General features: G+C 40.6%; 1 protein-coding gene across 22 annotated transcripts in view; it reads right to left on the minus strand.

Annotated features, from left to right (window-relative positions):
* Nucleotides 1-18,896, minus strand: part of rap1gapa (RAP1 GTPase activating protein a) — a 558,062-nt gene that overhangs the window by 139,618 nt on the left and 399,548 nt on the right. For 21 of the 22 annotated variants that reach the window (XM_072585952.1, XM_072585944.1, XM_072585950.1 and 18 more), the window contains one exon: nt 13,826-13,919. Coding sequence is in view for 7 of the 22 variants with exons in the window: in XM_072585940.1 (XP_072442041.1) it covers nt 13,826-13,919 (94 nt within the window). In the remaining 15 variants the exon portion in view is untranslated. Of the gene's footprint in view, nt 1-13,825; nt 13,920-15,487; nt 15,641-18,896 lie in introns of those variants that run through there. The other variant, XM_072585949.1, reaches the window with a different exon arrangement.

Below are 18,896 nucleotides of genomic sequence, written 5' to 3' on the forward strand. Positions count from 1 at the left end.
AGGATCATAATGTGCTGAAACCCCACAGTACATTCTATAAACACATCTATTTAGCTGGTCTGCATCATCTAACGACAGCACAGTAAACCATGAAACTAACAATCAGCACCAAGTGCTGTGTTTGTCACCCTAAAAAGAAACAGGAATCCCAATGGTAAGACATTTAAGTGAGAACATTGTCTTCACCAGGAAGATAGCAGACAGTGGCTCTCAGAGTGTGTGAAGACTTTGAACTGCAGGTGGCTGGAAATGGAAACTGCTGCCTTTGTCTTAACTTGCAGCAAGTCTAGGTCCTCTCTCACCCTATGCTTGTTGACCTATAGTGGCTCCCAGTCAAGCAAAGTCTTGAAATATTTATCCGTTTTTTCGAATACTTTGCCCCTCCTTCTCTCTGTAACCTCCTTGGGTCCCACAATCCCTGTGCTCCTCCAATGTTGACCTTTAATGAACTCCCAATCATAAACACCCCAACATCAGTGGCCAGACACCAATGTGGAACATTAGTTTCTCAAAGGGTCATGGGTCTTTGGTACCCCCTTTCCCTGAGAGTGGGGGAGGTAGTCAATGGATAGTTTTAAGGCAGGAGCAGATAGATTCTTGATTAGCAAGAGAGTCAAAGGTTATTGGGCAGAGTTGGAAGGTGGAACAGTGGCCTATTTCTAACTTGTACGTTCACACATCATTAGTTGCCTGGATCCCAAAGTCTGGAATTCATTTCTGACACCTCTCCACCTCACTTCCTTCCTTTAAGATGGTCCTTAAAAACAACTGTCACCATTTTGTTGCTCTCCAATAGTTCCTTAGCTGACTTAGTGTTGCAATTAATGTTATATGACTCCTGCAAACATCTTACTATGTTTTATTATGTTAAAGGTGCTACAGGAATACAAATTGTTGTTGGCTTGATTTGATCCAGCATCTAATCAGTGGCTGCCTTCAGGGTCTTTTATGATAATCCAGCAGTTACATGCTCATAATTACTGAGATGAGTTTTTATTCTCGATTTATTGAATGAATTTAATGAATTTCAGGGAGTTAGGGTGGAAGCTGAGAGCTAGAACAAACAGAGTTGTTATCCCTGGTTTGTTACCTGTGCCACATGCTAGTGAGGCGAGGAATAGGGAGACAGAGGAGTTGAACATGTAGCTACAGGGATGGTGCAGGAGGGACGGATTCAGATACCTGGATAATTAGGGCTCATTCTGGGGTAGGTGTGACATCTACAAATAGGATGGTCATCTACACCTGAACCAGAGGGCTACCAATAACCCTGGGGGGGGAGGGGGAAATCTGCTAATGCTCTTCAGGAGGGTTTAAATTAATTTAGCAGGGGAATGGGAACCTAAATTGGAGCTCCAGTGTCCAGAGGGTTGAGAGTAGTAAGGTCAGAAATATGGTTTCAAGGTCGCAAGAGTTCACCAGCAAGCAGGAAGGTGGTTTGAAGTGTCTCTAGTTCAATGCCAGGAGCATCCGGAATAAGGTGGGTGAACTTGGAGTGTGGGTTGGTATCTGAGACTTTGATGTTGTGGCCATTTCAGAGACATGGATAGAACAGGGACAGGAATGGTTGTTGCAGTTCCAGGATTTAGATATTTCAGTAAGAACAGGGAAGGTGGTAAAAGAGAGGGAGGTCATGGAGTCATGGAGACGTACAGCACGGAAACAGACCCTTCGGTCCAACCCGTCCACGCTGACCAGATATTCCAACCCAATCTAGTCCCACCTGCCAGCACCCGGCCCATATCCCTCCAAACCCTTCCTATTCATAAACCCATCCAAATGCCTCTTAAATGTTGCAATTGTACCAGCCTCCACCACATCCTCTGGCAGCTCATTCCATACACGTACCTGTGGTATTGTCAGTCAAGGACAGTATCATGGTGGCAGAAAGGATGTTTGAGGACCTGTCTACTGAGGTAGTATGGGCTGAGGTTAGAAACAGGAAAGGAGAGGTCACCCTGGTGGGAGTTTTCTATAGGCCTCTGAATAGTTCCAGAGATGTAGAGGAAAGGAGATCAAAGGTACTTCTGGATAGGAGTGAGAGTAACAGGGTAGTTGTTTGAGGGGAGTTTCCAAATATTGACTGAAAATACTACAGTTCGAGTACTTTAGATGGGTCAGTATTTGTCCAGTGTGTGCAGGAGGGTTTCCTGACACAGTATGTAGACAGGCCAACAAGGGGGAGGGCTACATTGGATTTGGTACTGACCAGGTGTTAGATTTGGAGGTAGGTGAGCACTTTGGTGATAGTGACTACAATTTGGTTATGTTCACTTTCGCAATGGAGAAGGATAGGTATATACCACAAGGCAAGAGTTACAGCTGGGGAAAAGGCAATAATGATGCAGTTAGGTAAGATTTAGGATGCATAGGATGGGGTAGGAAACTGCAGGGGATGGGCACAATTGAAATGTGGAGCTCATTCAAGGAACAGCTACTGTGTGTCCTTGATAAGTATGTACCTGTCAGGCAGGGAGGAAGTGGTTGAAGTGAGGGACCCATGGTTTACTAAAAAAATTGAATGTCTTGTCAAGAGGAAGAAGAAGGTGTATGTTAGGATGAGACGTGAAGGCTCACTAAGGGAAGTTGAGGGTTACAAGTTAGCCAGGAAAGACTTAAAGAGAGAGCTAAGAAGAGCCAGGAGGGGACATGAGAAGTCATTGGCAGATAGGATCAAGGAAAACCCTAAAGCTTTCCACAGGTATATGAGGAATAAAAGAATGACTAAAGAATGATTAGGGCCAATCAGGGACAGCAGTGGGAATGTGTGCATGGAGTCTGAGGAGATAGGGGAAGTGCAAAATGAATATTTTTCGTCAGTATTCACACTAGAAAAAGACAATGTTGTTGAGGAGAATACGAAGATACAGGTGACTAGACTAGACAGGATTGAGGTTTACAAGGAGAAGGTGTTAGCAATTCTGGAAAGTGTTAAAATAGATAAGTCCCCTGGGCCAGATAGGATTTATCCCAGGATTCTCCAGGAAACCAGGGAGGAGATTGCAGAGCCTTTGGCTTTGATCTTTATGTTGTCATTGTCTACAGGAATAGTGCCAGAAGACTGGAAGATAGCAAATGTTGCTCCCTTGTTCAAGAGGGGAGGAGAGACAACCCTGGTATTTAGAGAGCAGTGAGCCTTACTTTGGTTGTGGTTAAAGTGTTGGAAAAGGTTATAAGAGATAGAATTTATAATAATCCAGTAATGAATAAATTGATTAGAGAACGTCAACAAGGTTTTGTGAAGGATAGGTCATGTGTTTTTTTGAGAAGGCAACCAAACAGGTGGATGAGGGTAAAGCGGTTGATGTGGTGTATATGGATTTCAGTAAAGCGTTTGATAAGGTTCCCCATGGTAGGCTACTGCACAGAATACTGCACAGAATATTGAGGGTGATTTAGCGGTTTGGATCAGAAATTGGCTGATAGAAGATAGAGGGTGGTGGTTGATGGGAAATGTTCATCCTGGAGTTCAGTTACTAGTGGGGTACCACTAGGATCTCTTTTGGGACCACTGCTTTTTGTCATTTTTATAAATGACCTGGATGAGAGCATGGAAGGATGGGTTAGTAAATTTCTGGATGACACGAAGGTTGTTAGAGTTGTGGATAGTGCTGAACAACGTTGGAGGTTACAGAGGAACATATATAAGCTGCAGAGCTGGGCTGAGAGGTGACAAATGGAGTTTAATGCGAAGAACTGTGAGGTGATTCACTTTGGAAGGAGCAACAGGAATGCAGAGTACTGGGCTAATGGTAAGATTCTTGTTAGTGAAGATGGCAGAGAGATCTTGGTGTCCATGTATATAGATCCTTGAAAGTTGTCACCCAGGTTGATAGGCATACAGTGTGTTAGCTTTTATTGGTAGAGGGATTGAGTTTCGGAGCCATGAGATCATGCTGCAGCTGTACCAAACTCTAGTGTGGCCGCAATTGGAGTATTCTGTACATTTTTGGTCACCCAGTTATAGGAAGGATGTGGAGAGGGTTCAGAGGACATTTACTGGGATGTTGCCTGGTATGGAGGGAAGATCTTATGAGGAAAGGCTGAGGGACTTAGGCTGCTTTTGTTGGAGAGAAGAAGGCTGAGAGGTGACTTAACTGAGACGTATAAAATAATCAGAGGGTTATATAGGATGGACAGTGAGAGCCCTTTTTCTCTGATGGCAATGGCTAGCACGAGGAGGCATTGCTTTAAATTGAGGGGTGATGGATATTGGAGATGCTGGTGTTGGACTGGGGTGGACAAAGTTAAAAATCACACAACACCAGGTTTTGGTCCAACGTGGACTATAACCTGGTGTTGTGTGATTTTCAACCCTGTCTACATACATTTTAAATGACGCTATCATGCCCGTCTCTAACATCTCTGCTGGCAATGCGTTCTTGTCCACCACCACCCTCTGAGTAGTTTCTTTACTCAGAGAGTAGTAGGGGTACGGAACACACTGCCTGCAACAGTAGTAGACTCACCAACTTTAAGGGCATTTAAATGGTCATTGGATCGTCATATGGATGAGAATGGAATACTGTAGGTTAGACAGGCTTCAGAATAGTTCCAGAATTCGGCGCAACAGAGGGCCGAAGGGCCTGTACTGCGCTGTAATGTTCTGTGTTTTATGTTCTATGAAATTAATTTAAATTCCATAGTTACTGTAATGGGATTTAAACTTGTGCTGATTTGCTCAGAGCTCCAGATTGCAAATTTAGTAACATGACCATTACACTACAGGATCCTTACAAACCCAGTAAGTATAAATTAAACAAGGTATAAATTATACAGCAGAATATAGATAGATTGGAGATTGGGCAGAGAAATGGCAAATGTGAGATGATGCATTTTTGAAGATCCAATTTAAGAGTGAACTGTACTGTAAATGGAAAAGTCCTGGAGAAAATTGATATACAGAAAGATCTGTGTGTTCAGGTCCATTGTTCCCTGAAGGTGGCTATGCAGGACATAGAGTGGTCAAGAAGGCATACGGCATGCTTTCCTTCATTGAACGGGTATTGAGTACAAGAGTTGGAAGGTCATGTGACAGTTGTATAAGACTTTGGTTCGGCCACATTTGGAATACTGTGTACAGTTCTGGTTGCCACATTACCAAAAGGATGTGGATGCTTTGGAGAGGGTGCAGAGGAGGTTCACCAGGATGTTGCCTGGTTTGGAGGGCACTAGCTATGAAGAGAGGTTGAATAGATTAGGATTATTTTCATTGGAAAGACAGAGGTTGTGGGGGGACCTGATCGAGGCCTACAAAATCATGAGGTACAGATAGCATCTTGCTATCCACTCTATTTCCCAGAGTGGGGGACTCAATTACTAGGGGTCACGAGTTCAAGGTGAGAGGAGAAAAGTTTTGGGGTGATATGCGTGGAAAGTTCTTTACTCAGAGGGTGGTGGTGGACAAGAACGCATTGCCAGCGGAGATATTAGAGACAGGCATGATAGCATATTTTAAAATGTATGTAGACAGGGTTGAAAATCACACAACACCAGGTTATAGTCCACGTTGGACCAAAACTGGTGTTGTGTGATTTTTAACTTTGTCCACCCCAGTCCAACACCAGCATCTCCAAATTGTATCTACACAGATATATGAATGGGCAGGGAGCAATGGGATACGACTCTTAGAAAATAATGGACAGGTTTAGATAGAGGATCTGGATTGGTGCAGGCTTGGAGGGCCGAAGGGCCTGTTCCTGTGCTGTAATTTTCTTTGTTCTTGTATTTAATGAACTAATGACAGTATTGGGAAATACAGTTTGGAATATAGGATGGGGAAAGAGAGAGGGAGAGAAACATTTTATGGAATGAGACTCCACACTTGTAAAGTAAGCTTTCAGGGTTGTACATAATAATAACCACTGTTACCTGTATGCATGAACCTCACCCTGTCAGCCAGCTTTCGTGGGACCTTGAGGAGAGCACCCCAAAATTTGCCACCATTACAATCTAACAGTGAGAGTGGAAACACTGCACACTTTGGAGGAACAAATATAGCCATCAGATTTACTCCATAATAAAGTGAGTGCTGAACCCTACCCACTCCCTCCCCCGTCAAAATCCAGACAATGTACATTTGGCCAGCTCTGAGAGCCATCTTTCGGATGTGTGAGGAAGTTGCACATCAATAGCTTTTAGTAAACCATTGGAAAGAATTCATTCAGGGTTGGATTTGTTATAAAATGAACAGTTTACAGAATCCCAAACTCAGTATTTACATTCTCACTGCATGACTAATTCAGCTTATTGCAAGAATAAATACTGTGCTTTCCAAGTTCTGCATTAATCATGATTTAGTGGCTCTGAAAAGCTCCAACTAATCCACTAAAAATGTTCTAAAGCAGCTAACAACAGATTCGAGTTTTGTTTTGATGCTTTCAGCAGATACTAACCACACTGAGTTTGGCCTCAGGCTCAATACCAGGATCTTTCATCTTTTGAAATCTTTACCTGTCAGTGGTGCGGAAACACTGGCTCCTTTGGCAGTCCATCCATTTTTAAACTGTTGGAAGTTGATGCACTTTGAGGATAAAACACACACCTCCTTCTCCTCTGTTTCCTTTCACTCTTTCTGACTGGTTTGCAAACTCCGGGCTCTCCATTATTTTGGTAGCTCTCTGCCCAAACCATTTTGCATTCACATTTTCCTGTTTCTCCTTTTCTCTTCATTACTCCCCCCTCCTTTACCATTTCTCAAACTGCTCTTCTTTCCTCGATATAAATCACGCCCCTTAAATAAACAAATGACAAGTATCCCAAGGTGGTGATTGCGAGGGTGTTTGCTGACATGAGTTTTACAACCCAGACAGAGGCAGAGACAGGTAAACAAAAAGGCAGTGAAAGAGACAGAAAAACACAGAGAGGGAAAGAGGGAGACAAACAGAGAGGAAGGGACAGAGTCTGACAGACAGTACTGATGGAGAGACACAGAGAGAGATAGACTCTTATGGAGAGGAAGCATGAGGAGGGGGAGCATTAATTGCTTCTGCTTGAATGAGAGAGGAGGTTCTCAATGGCAGAGGTGCCTTTACTAGTAGCCCAATGTCCAAGGGCTTGGGAGAACATTGAGAGTTACGTAGAAGAAAGCCAAAAGCAGAAGGTTGTGGAGGTGTCAGACAGGAAGGCATCATATAAAGTTGCTGAAGTCATGTTAAGGAGGAAGTGAGCTGATTTAGCAACCTATTTAACAGCTTTAGAAGAGACATTAACAAAAATAGCACCAAATGAATGCAGAAATTTTTCAAAATGAAATTATTTACAGTAATGCAAGCTGAACAAGGAGTTTTAAAGTGGAGACCCTTCACTGAGATTTGGGTGTAATGTTTTTGTTGGTGTAAAAAGATTGAATCCTCCCTTCTGTTATTTGTAATTCGACTATTCCATTTAATTCTTGCACAGTGTAACATAATTTACATTTTTTAGTTTGTGCAATAATCTTTTATATTGTTTTGTTAATACACATTGATAGCCCCTTGTATATGTACTGACTAACCGACATGGCAAACAGAAAATAAAAAACTTAACAGTCTATCAAGCCAGGTCTCAATCTGCGACCTGATTTGTCCAGTGTTACCGTCAGTTGGAATCATACCAAAGTTCTTTGATTTGCCGTGTGCGATTTCTGACAGAAGCAACCAGTTCAGTTTGGATTTCATGAGGGAACCCCCAGTACATTAGCTGCCAGTCTCTCCTCATATTCTTTCTTAATTCCCTCTGAGTCTTCTATATTCAGTTTGGTTGTCAAGTGTAAAATCATTAAAAGTCAGGATAGGTTTGAGGGGCTCCATGGCCTAATGCTGTTTCAACGTATCGTTCCAACTATATCATCCCCCATTCACCCCAAACAAAAGAAGCCACTTATTTAAAACCTTTTACAATTATGTTTTGCAATGGGTTTCATATTCTATATTATTTTTTATTCATTCAAATCAAGTGATAACATTTTGTGTATAGTATTATATAGTGTCCATACACACTGAGCTATTAGGAGAACTTAACCCCTTCATTATTGCGCTGCAGTTCGAGACTGATACAAGACAGAAATATATTAAATCTGATCATTTGTCTCACTCTGTCATTAAAGTTCCTCATACTCAATGAGCATTTAATGATTTATATTCAGATTCAGCATTTTTTGTGCCCAGAAACTTGAATCTGATATTAATTTGATGATAAAGCAATAGTTATTTTGAAAGATGGTGTGAAAGCAAACCTCCCTGGATAGTAATTCCACCAAGAGCTGAAAAGATACCAAAACGCACAGATGGTATCACTGCTCTAACAGTCTGGGGCAGCAAGAGGAGTATATTTAGCATCAATGATGACCTTGACAATAAACTCCATATTGATGGTAAAACCCCAATCAGAAGATTTAACAATGCCCAAAGACTTAAAAGAAACAATGTGGAAACCCTTAGGTATCATTATAATCCATCCCAGATCAGAGTTGACATAATAGCCATTAGATTAAAACCTTCATGATAATGCATCTTTTAAAAATAATTAGCTGCTCTCTGTACAGCCTGTCGTAATTTCTATGCATTGGATTCTTGTGAATGACACTGCAATAGATTCAGTGGAGCACAGCAAAAAAATCAGCAACCTGAAATATTCACTGTCTTTCTAGCACTACAGACTTGGCCAGCTTCACTGCATATGATTAGATTCTGTACAGTGTGGAAACAGGCCTTTCGGCCCAACAAGCCTTCACTGACCCTCCGAAGAGTAACCTACCCAGACCCATTTCCCTCTGACTAACATGCCTAACCTATGGGCAATTTAGCAAGGCCAATTCACCTGCACATCTTTGGACTGTGTGAGGAAACCGGAGCACCCGGAGGAAACTCAAGCAGACACGGGGAGAATGTGCAAACTCCACACAGACAGTTGCCCAAGGCTGGAATCGAATCTGGGACCCTGGTGCTGTGAGGCAGCGGTGCTAACCGCTTCGTCACCGTGCTGCCCTATTTCCAGCATTTTCTGTTTTTATTGCAGTATTAAATTATACAGAAACATTGAAAATAGAAACAGGAGTAGGCCATTCAGCCCTTCGAGCCTGCTCCATATGATCATTGCTAGATCATCCAATTCAGATTATCCAACTAATTAGAATGGATATTTCACTCCCAAACCTTGTATTTGTAGGTGTCTCTTGCATTGAAAAGATTCTTCACAGTAGAATATACTTTTCCATAATTATGGGGACTGAGCACTTTGAATGCAAAGTGTCTTCCCAACCCTTCAAATTTGATCATAAATAGAGGAGAAGACATTGTTTTGCTGATTTGGTGACTTCTCATGCTTTGTTGAAATTTTTATTTTTGTGGCTGCACCCTATTGGACTAATCAATACAGGAGCCAAGAGGCATTGTGAAAAATATCCATCATCACTGCAGAAAGTGAAAATAACCATGGGCTTACATATCAAGTTGAACTTTTCCAACTCAAGGCTTGGAGCACTCACAATGAATTCCCTCCTCCCACAATCAAGTGCAAACCTCCTAACGGCATGTTTACTTTAGTACAATGAGCAGTGAGAGAATTAGCAACAGAACAGCAAGGTGCCACAGAACAATAATGGATGCTCCAGGAGGTCAAGAATGATGTGAAAACCATTCTCACCAAGATCTCTCTTTAGCTGACTGGCCAGAGTATTCCCGAGGTATTCAAACTATTTCCCTAAGAGAACATAAAACCTGATTTCTGTTCAAATAGCTAGTATTCATTGATTGCTTAGCAGTCAGCTCTCATGTCCTACTTATAATAAGAGGAGAAATATTCTATTAATTGATCAGATCAGTGAAGACTAAACAATAGATTCCATTAAGTACAAGCTTTTTGCTACCAGTAATGAGGAAGCTGTGTTTTTAGGTTAGCGTTCAGGGTCAGTTGCGCAGTGAAGAGGGAATGTATGAATCACAGACTGCGCAAAGCACTGGCCTTGGATTATTTACTGCAGAGATCAGATGACTTAGCTGGTAAAATGTTCCATCTTCAGACATCAACATTTCTCACCTTGATGAGAGGGATTTCACAGAAAGTAAGTTCATACAGCAGGCTTTCCAGGCATGAGGAGAACTCACCTGTGGCCAGTGGACCAGCAGCTGATGGTCCTGTTCTGTGAAATCAGTCGTGTAGATCATGGGGCCAATCTACTGTCAGTCATTGCTCTCTGCCAAAGTTTAATCTGACCACCTATAGAAAGGTTTTTAAGGAAAATGGTGATCCCTACAATTTTTTGGATTCTGAATTTCTCCCAGTCTTCAGAGTTATCACTTTGCCTCTTTATATGCTATTTCTTTCAACTTTGCACTCTCCTTGCCTGCCTTGGTTATCCATGGTTGGCTTATCCCTCTCTTTGAATCTTACCTCTTTTCTGGGATGTATTTTTGCTGAGAGTCATTAATTACCTCTTTAGATGTTTGACATTGTTTGTTCACTGTCATTCCTGCTAATCTACCCATCCATTTCACTATAGCTAACTCTATCATTATTTCACTGTAATTCCCTTTGTTTAAGTTAAACACAGTTATTTCAGACCCAAGTTTCTCACACTGAAATTGAATAGTAATTCTATCATGTTATGATCACTACTTCCTAGGAGATCTTTAACTCAGATAGTTTATTAGTTACTCGTTGCTCCTTACCAGATTCAAGGGAGCCTGCTTCCTGGTTGGGTCCATAACGCATTGCTCTAGGAAACTACCCTTAGCATACTCTATTAATTCATTGTCAAAACGTGTGGCACAGCATCCGAGGAGGAGGAGAGTCAATGTTTTGAGTGTAAGCTCTTCATCAGGAACTTGTTAATTCATTGTTGTAGCTACCCTTTGCCAATTTGATTAACCCATTCAACATTAACCCATTCAACATAAAGTCACCCATAACTATTGCTCTATTATTTTTACACCTATTATTTGTGGGAAAGGTTATAAATCAACAAGACTAGTTACTTTTGGTCGGTCTGCTAACTACTTCTAAAAAAGTCTTCAATGTGTTGAGAGACGAAAGGGCTGCCTACTTTTATCCAACTTGGAATAAAACACTGCCACATTCTCCAGAATCTGCAGGGGAATGGGATTCCAGTGGGGCCTTTGAGCGAATGAGAAAGGGAGGCAGCAGAACAACACCTGAAGAGTTTCACTTGGTTCATTTCATTCTCAATACCCAAGGGACTCAAAAGATCAGTAACTGTATTGGTCTTTCCCTTCCTGTCTATACTGTGTAGCCCTCACAACCTTCTCTCTAAGCTCTGTCAGTATGTGTGTGCATGCTAGCTGGTGCACTTTATTGATTTTTCAAGGAAGTTTTCTTTCAAGGAAAGCTCAGAATTGGTTCTCCCTCAATTTTAATCTGATTAAGTTTAACTGAAATTTGATCACTACATTCTTAAAAGGAAAAATAAAAATTTGTAATAACTGACCAAGGGAAGGCAACCTAAAAATGGATAGGAGGAGGACTGTGACCCTTCCTCTCCTGGTCATAATGGAAAGGAGTGAGAAGTTGAAAAAAATCCCACACTTTGGGAATTACATGATTTAGAATCATTTCCCTCATGTACTGATGGAGCAACATGCTCTCCATACTTGAAGGACTTAAATACAAACACTCAGGTGTTCACTGACCCAGCTTGAAAGTAGAAGATGATTTGACCAATCAGAGTTAACCTGTCCAGTTTAAAATTTAAACCAATATTGGCAATTAACTGTCAGTCATTATCTAACTGCAGCATTCTCTATGCAATACTTGTATCCGTCAGAGTCTACTTGCCCACCAATCATACAGCAGAAATATCATTTTCCCTTTACATCAGTATTTTTTAAAAAAGTTATAAGATTCAGGTCTTGCTTCTTTAAAGGTTTGATTTGTTTTACTTGCAATTATATCGTAGCCAGCACAGAGCTATATATTAGAAGGTTATCTCTTGGAGGTAACATAGAATCTCAGTACAGGACAATAATCAGCTTCCTGTTCTTATGTTGAGAACTAAAGGCCCATCAGTATGAAGGTTCATCATGAAAACAAGGTTTTGTAAAAGAAAATATATTCTGTTGTTGTGTTCAAGGTTTTAATCAAAATAAGAAACTGAGGAGCTCTTCCCCTTCTTTAATAAAGGCCTCATTTCAGGGAGTGAGCTGCACTTTGTGACAGATGGACAATTAAGAACAATTAAGAATTGAGCACAACTAGCCTATGTTAGTCATGAGCCCAGATTTGTGTTCTTGGGTTCAGTGTGTCTGGACAGAATTCCCAATCCTGGGGGGGGTCTTCAACATACGTAGCAACAGGTTAAAGAACAGCTTCTTCTCTGCTGTAATTAGACTGCTGAATGGACCTCTCTAATTTCATATCTAATGTTGATCTTATTTTTGTGCACATCCTGTGCATTCCTGTGGCCCAATGCTAACTTAATGCAACATGCCAACCCATGTCCCACCCCCAACATCCGTCGAACTTACCCTTACATGTCAACAGGCCTAGAATCCACCTCAGGAACCACACAGAAAAGAAATGTGGGTGTCTATTAGTGATAGCGCTATTGAGTGCTAACTGAAAATTGAAACTAATCTCTTACGAAAACAAATGTTAGTGTTTTATAGTGACTTGAAGTTGTCAATCAATCTCTTCACTTAGAGGCATTCACTATGATAGTGTAAGGTAATACAATTAGTCATGCAGCACAAATCCCAGAACAGTAAAGCTCCTATCCAGGCTCATGTCAACAAAGTGAAATAGCAATAACTGATTTTATTTAAAAGCTCCACAGATCTGAAAAAAAAAAATTAAAGCTCAGTAGATCTAAAGCTTTGACAGCCCTTTGGCAGCTCTCGGTCCTTTGTAAAAATCTGGGCCTCCAACTTTTGCAGAGCAAGAATCCAATTCTATGCGTAGCTTTGTGGAACCATCTATTTATCCTTTAACCACCCTTTGAACTTATTCTTACCTATCAAGATGGTCTCTCCTTGGGCAAGGAACTACAGTCAAGCAATTTATAGCCTTGTGCTGATCTCTGGTGCTAAACCAGTCTGTTTTCTGCTGCTTGCCTCAACCGCTGTGAATAATTTGGTTCTATTTTGTATGTCCTATTCCTTTCATCACTTTTAACACCACCATGAGATCACTCTCCAATCTCTATATCCTAATAAAAACACATTTCTCTGTGTCTATCTTCGCATTTGTATTTCCTAAAAACAGCAAGAAAGCACACTTGTGAGTTAGTGTGGTGTTCTCACTCTGTGACCTAACATCTATAATGTGAAACACAAAGACTAAAAACACATGCCATTCTAACCATGAGCTTACTATGCACCATTCCATCTGGACTTTTACATCTTGTTAATGAAATGCATTGCATTTTTGGGCAATTTGTATATGGACATTTGGAAGACAGATTCCCCAGTCATCTTTACGATAAACTGTAATGAACAGTAGGTGGAACTTTTTATGGTTGCTGTCATGTGACATTCTCTATATCACTGGCACCAGGAGCAGCTGTATCTTTGGTTGTGGTACAATGAGGTGAATGTGCCATTTCGGCCTTTGGAGATGCAGAACTGTAGAAACCTTGTAGTTCCTCCAGAGCCTGGGATGCCAGCATGGCAGAGCAGTCACCTTGGTCTACAATTTCCCTCTTTCCTGAAGTATTTTTCAATGGAATGCTCTATATAGACATTCTGCAGACATTGGGCTTAACACAGCAGCCAGAACTAAAAGATACAAATTATGCTTTCAAACACACTTGTATTATTTTCACAATGCAAGTTTGCAAGTCTGGTAAAACATTTACAACTCACATGCAACAAGAAATTTCAGAATCTCTTACCTTGAGATACGACCGTGCAGAGTACGAGGGTTGTGATTCTGGACTCGGTGGTTCTAATGAGTTGGAAATGTTGTGATCTCCTCCATCATGTTTCCTATTATGAGGAAAAAAAATTATTGGTTTTGTACAACCATGCCTGTCTATTGCCTTTGATGCAAGCCACTTTCTCTGTTTCTATGGTACGATTACTATCTTTACTATTCTACATTCCCCAGTCAACCTCCACCAACCAATGGCCAGTCTGCTCAATATGTCAACAGACTCTCTGACCATAACAGTAGTGTAGTGGTAGTTTCCCCACCTCTGAGTCAGGATGCCCGAGTTCAAGACCCACCAATTCCAGAGGTGTGGCATTGCACCAAAGAACAGGATGATTAGAAAATATCTCTGCCCTTAACAGCATAATGGACCGACCTCCCCTAATCTAACATGGTCACTAGGGTAGCTCCCAGTATGGGTTATGGACAATTATCACGAGTGATAGAAACAGTACTGATCCAGTGTAGAAACTGGGGACCTGAGCACATCTGGTTAAAAGTGTAACCATTTTGACATTAGGATGTAATTATTGACATAAAGGGGAGTCACTCAGCAAACCTAAGGTGGGATCTCTTTTTGATTTTTTTTTTCCTTCTTCCAAGAACACAGAGATCAATAACAGCAGCCCCTATTGTCAATATGGTGAGGATGATCCAACTTGACAAAGCCCGGGGAGTGGACTGGGGCTCTGCTAGCTCTATATGTCTCCGAGTCAGTCCTGCTTCAGGCAATATCAAGGGAGTTCAGCTCCATGTAACTGTGTTGAAATGTTTACTACAATCCAAAGTCTCAACATAGTTGTAATAGTAATTTTACCAAAACCAACACAATTTAAAAAACATTTCTTCTCACTTCTTTTCCCCCTCATTAGTAAAATAATCGTCACACTGCACTCTTGGGTTTTAATGAAACCATAAGAAACGGATAGCTGACAGCTGAATGATCAGATACACAGGCACAGCAGCAAACCTTTTCAATTCTCAAATGCAGCATTGGAGATCTTTTATAGCTGGTATTGGATTCTTTACCATTTAAATAATTATACAATACATTAAGTACCTTAACCCTGTTTCCACTTTGCCAAATATTTAAAATGTTGTGAGAATGCAATTAAAATTAGAATGAAGATCTCCCTTCTCCATAGAAAAACTGCTGGATCTAGAATTAATTTGGGGCATTTTATTTTCTCTTCATAACAGACATTATCACTTGCAAATTACCCAAGATCCCAAATCCCCAAGATTACTGGAATTAGTCTGAGGTTCATTTTAAGAGTACAACTGAAAGACAGTCACAGCCGAGTGATAACCCAGTTAGTGTTCTTGTTACTGTGAAGAACTGCTACCTCAATGTAAAAAAATTAATCAACCTTTAAACAGCAATGAGAATCCTGCATCTTTTCAACCTCAGCAGCTTCTAATCATCAGTGCTATAAAACATCCACTCAAAATATCTTGGTGACTCTCTGGAGCATTTACAGATCAGGAGAAAAACAGTCAGAAATGTACGTGGCTTAGGTATAACAAAAATAGCTACATATGTAAACGATTCACGTGCACACTGAAGCCTTTAACTAAAACCTGCAGCGGGTGAAACATAAAGCAATGTTTTAACTTCACTTACTTTGTTAAAGCAGCCAATAAATAAAGACTTGGTATTGCCAGAGAAGTGAGATTGTACCACTGCAGAGATTCAAACCAGCAATTTATAGCCAGCCGCAGTTCAAACTCCTGTTCAAATCATCAGCACACACTACTGGGGAGGAGACAGAAAGCTACCTGCTCTTTAAACATTGCCTTTCCCCAGAAATGGAAATTGCCTAGTAAAGCACACACTATGCAAGAGTTTGCTTTGCATTCATTAAGTGCAGCTTAATTAAGCAGACCTCACCAGAAGGATTGCTGCCATGACAACGGGTTTTGGGATTCAGCATCAGACATAGGCATTTGGCGCTAATGGTGGTGTTGGGGGCAGGGGGGACAATGGTCTTGGCAGCTTTGAGTTTCAGGTTCCTTGGGGCATCTGGAGTTGTATTCTCCTGGATGCTGCAGTGATGCAGGACAGCAGTAATTACAACCACACCGACAGAGCCCAGCTGACACTGTAATCTTTAATAGCATCAGGTTGCATTAATATTAAATAGAGTCTTGCTGGAGAGAACAGGACTGCATTTCACTGGCAATAGGAGCTTTTCACACACCAAGCATTTAACATTTAATTTAGTAAATGAAGCAAAACCAGTGTTGAATTGGTGATCAGAAGTCAGAGATGTACAGTACAGAATCAGATCCTTACATTGAGGTTGTCTTCGCCAACCAGATATCCTAAATTAATCCAGTCCCCATTTGCCAGCACTTGGTCCATATCGCTCTAAACCCTTCCTATTCATATACCCATCCAGATGCCTTTTAAACGTTGTAATTGTACCAGTCTCCACCACTTCCTCTGGGAGCTTATTTCATACATGCACTACCCTCTGTGTTAAAAAGTTGCCCCTTAGGTCTCTTTTAAATCTTTCCCTCTCACCCTAAACCTATCCCTCTAGTTCCCCCACCCCAGGGCAAAGATCATGTCTATTTACTTTATCTATGCCCCTCAAAATTTTATAAACTTCTGTAAGGTCACCCCACAGCCGCTGACGCTCCAGGGAAAACAGCCCCAGCCTATTCAACCTCTCCCTATAGCACAAACCCTCCTATTTCCGATGACTGTTGTTTCACCAAACAGGTATTTCTCTTTACTTTGCACAAAGGAATGTCATGACTAAAATAAAGCACTTCATTTCTGACCAACAAGAAAGTGAGTGACTTCCTAAACTTTCCAGGGCTTTCAGATGGTGAAACACATTAAACTAGGGTAATAGTTACATAACAGATCATAAAACAGAGAATATGTCACCTAACAAAAACAGCACTGAATGAACTTTAAAATAAAGAAACATTAATTGCTGTAATTAATCAATGTTTGATACAAGTTGCAAAAGGTGAAAATGCAATTTTTATTATTTATAGTATCTAATTTTCTACATTTCCCAATTTGCTGCCAAAAATCATTCTCAGCAACATGTAATTATAAAAAGCAAGTAATTCTGGAACAGAATTCAAAACAGAGAGATTGCTAAATCAACATGAGTGCAATAAATGAATGAATCAGAGAACCTGTGTCCGTATAATTAAATACAAATTTGCAGAGATCTCCAAACTATGTACAATATTTTAACACAGATCCCAAAGGTTCAGTGTTGGTAACCACTGAGACTGAAGGTGCAAAGTACCATTGCAAAGAGTAGGTAAGTTACTTGCTCAAAGGGAAACCACCAGAACAAACAGTAGCAGAGCTACTAATGGAGATGTTACAAAGTGAACGGAGATGGCTGAGGCAGCAATTACATCTGCTCACTAATACACCGCCCAAAGTGAATGACTGCAATAAATCCAACTCACATAGCAACCACTGCCTGCCACTCCTGTTACATATTCACACTGCAATCAATAGAGACACAGAATAATATCTTGGTATGGTAATTAAGACAGTTTGAACTTCGAGATGCATTAAAAAGTTATTTAATATTTAACAAAATATAAAGAATTTACATTTGTATAGAACCTTTCAAGATTTCAGGTCATCTAGAAAGCTTCGCAACTAATTCACAGTTGGAAGTGTAATCTCAAATTTAATGCAGAGAAACGGGGCTGCCAATCTGTACACAGCAAGCTCCCATAAACAGCAATGAGATCAATGACCAGTTTGCTTTCATGTTGGTGGATGGGGTAGACGGATTGGCAATAACAACTTCTCTGCCTCTTCTTCAAATCCATCTGAGAGGGGGACAGACTGGGTCAGGACTTTGCAGATTATTTCACAGGCAACATTTCAAACAGGGCAGTACAAGACAATGTGTTCAAGTGCCACAAATAGAATTTGAACTCATCACACCTCCATTTAGATAATAAAATGCCAACACAAAAGTTGAGGTAAAAGACCTGTCAAACAACTATTCTGAACACTGTGCAAGAGATAGATTACTGAACAAGTGAATCCTGTCCATGTAGAATCTGATAGGAAGATTTAGCTCATATGCTGATAGTGATTGTCAGACCCTACACCATAACTATGATTAACCACCAGTCTAGGGTTGGGACTTGGATCTGAGAGTTAGTGAATCCAAGATTTTTGCAAAGATTCCTCATTTGCCAACTGAATATAATTAAAAGGTACAGAAAATCAGACTTAAGAATATGGTTATATGGACTAGATTATCTGTAGAAAAAATGTATTTACAAGCAAAATTAGCTGAAAAACCCAGTTCTCCAAATCAATCGACCATAATATTTCGCTGTAAACATTGAAGTATTGACTATGCTTCTCTTTGCAGATGCTGCCAATCCTTCTGAATAGATCCAGCCTTTTCTTTGTTTACATCGATAGATTAATTTTTCTGTATTGCTCAATTTGTTATCTGAACATATGGTAGATCCACGACCATATCTAAAGCAACAAACTGATCACCAATCATCATGTTTTAGATAGACACAAAAAATCCATAAGAACTGGAGACAATATCAACAGAATATTTCACTCAAAAACAAACCAGCTCAATTCATTTCTTTGGTGATCATACAAATTTAGAATAATACAGCAGTTACAGCACTGTAGTTGGCCATTCAGCCAGTCGAGGTCCATGGCAGCTGTCTAGAGAAGCAACTGCACTGATTTTATACTAACGTCCTTTCCCTGGAACCCTGCAATGTTGATCATCTGTAGATAATTATCCAATTGCCATTTTGAAATCCAGTACTGAATGTTCCTCCACCAAACACTCAGGCAGTGCATGCCACATCTAAGCTGTCCACTATGTATGGATGGTTATTGCATGTTTTTACTAGTTTAGAACATAGAACAATACAGCGCAGAACAGGCCCTTCAGCCCTCAATGTTGTGCCGATCTGTGAACTATTCTCAGCTTGTCCCCCTACACTATCCCATCATTATCCATGTGCTTATCTAAGGATTATTTAAATCTCCCTAATGT

Source organism: Chiloscyllium punctatum, chromosome 16 (assembly GCF_047496795.1).
Source record: "Chiloscyllium punctatum isolate Juve2018m chromosome 16, sChiPun1.3, whole genome shotgun sequence".
NCBI lineage: Eukaryota > Metazoa > Chordata > Chondrichthyes > Orectolobiformes > Hemiscylliidae > Chiloscyllium > Chiloscyllium punctatum.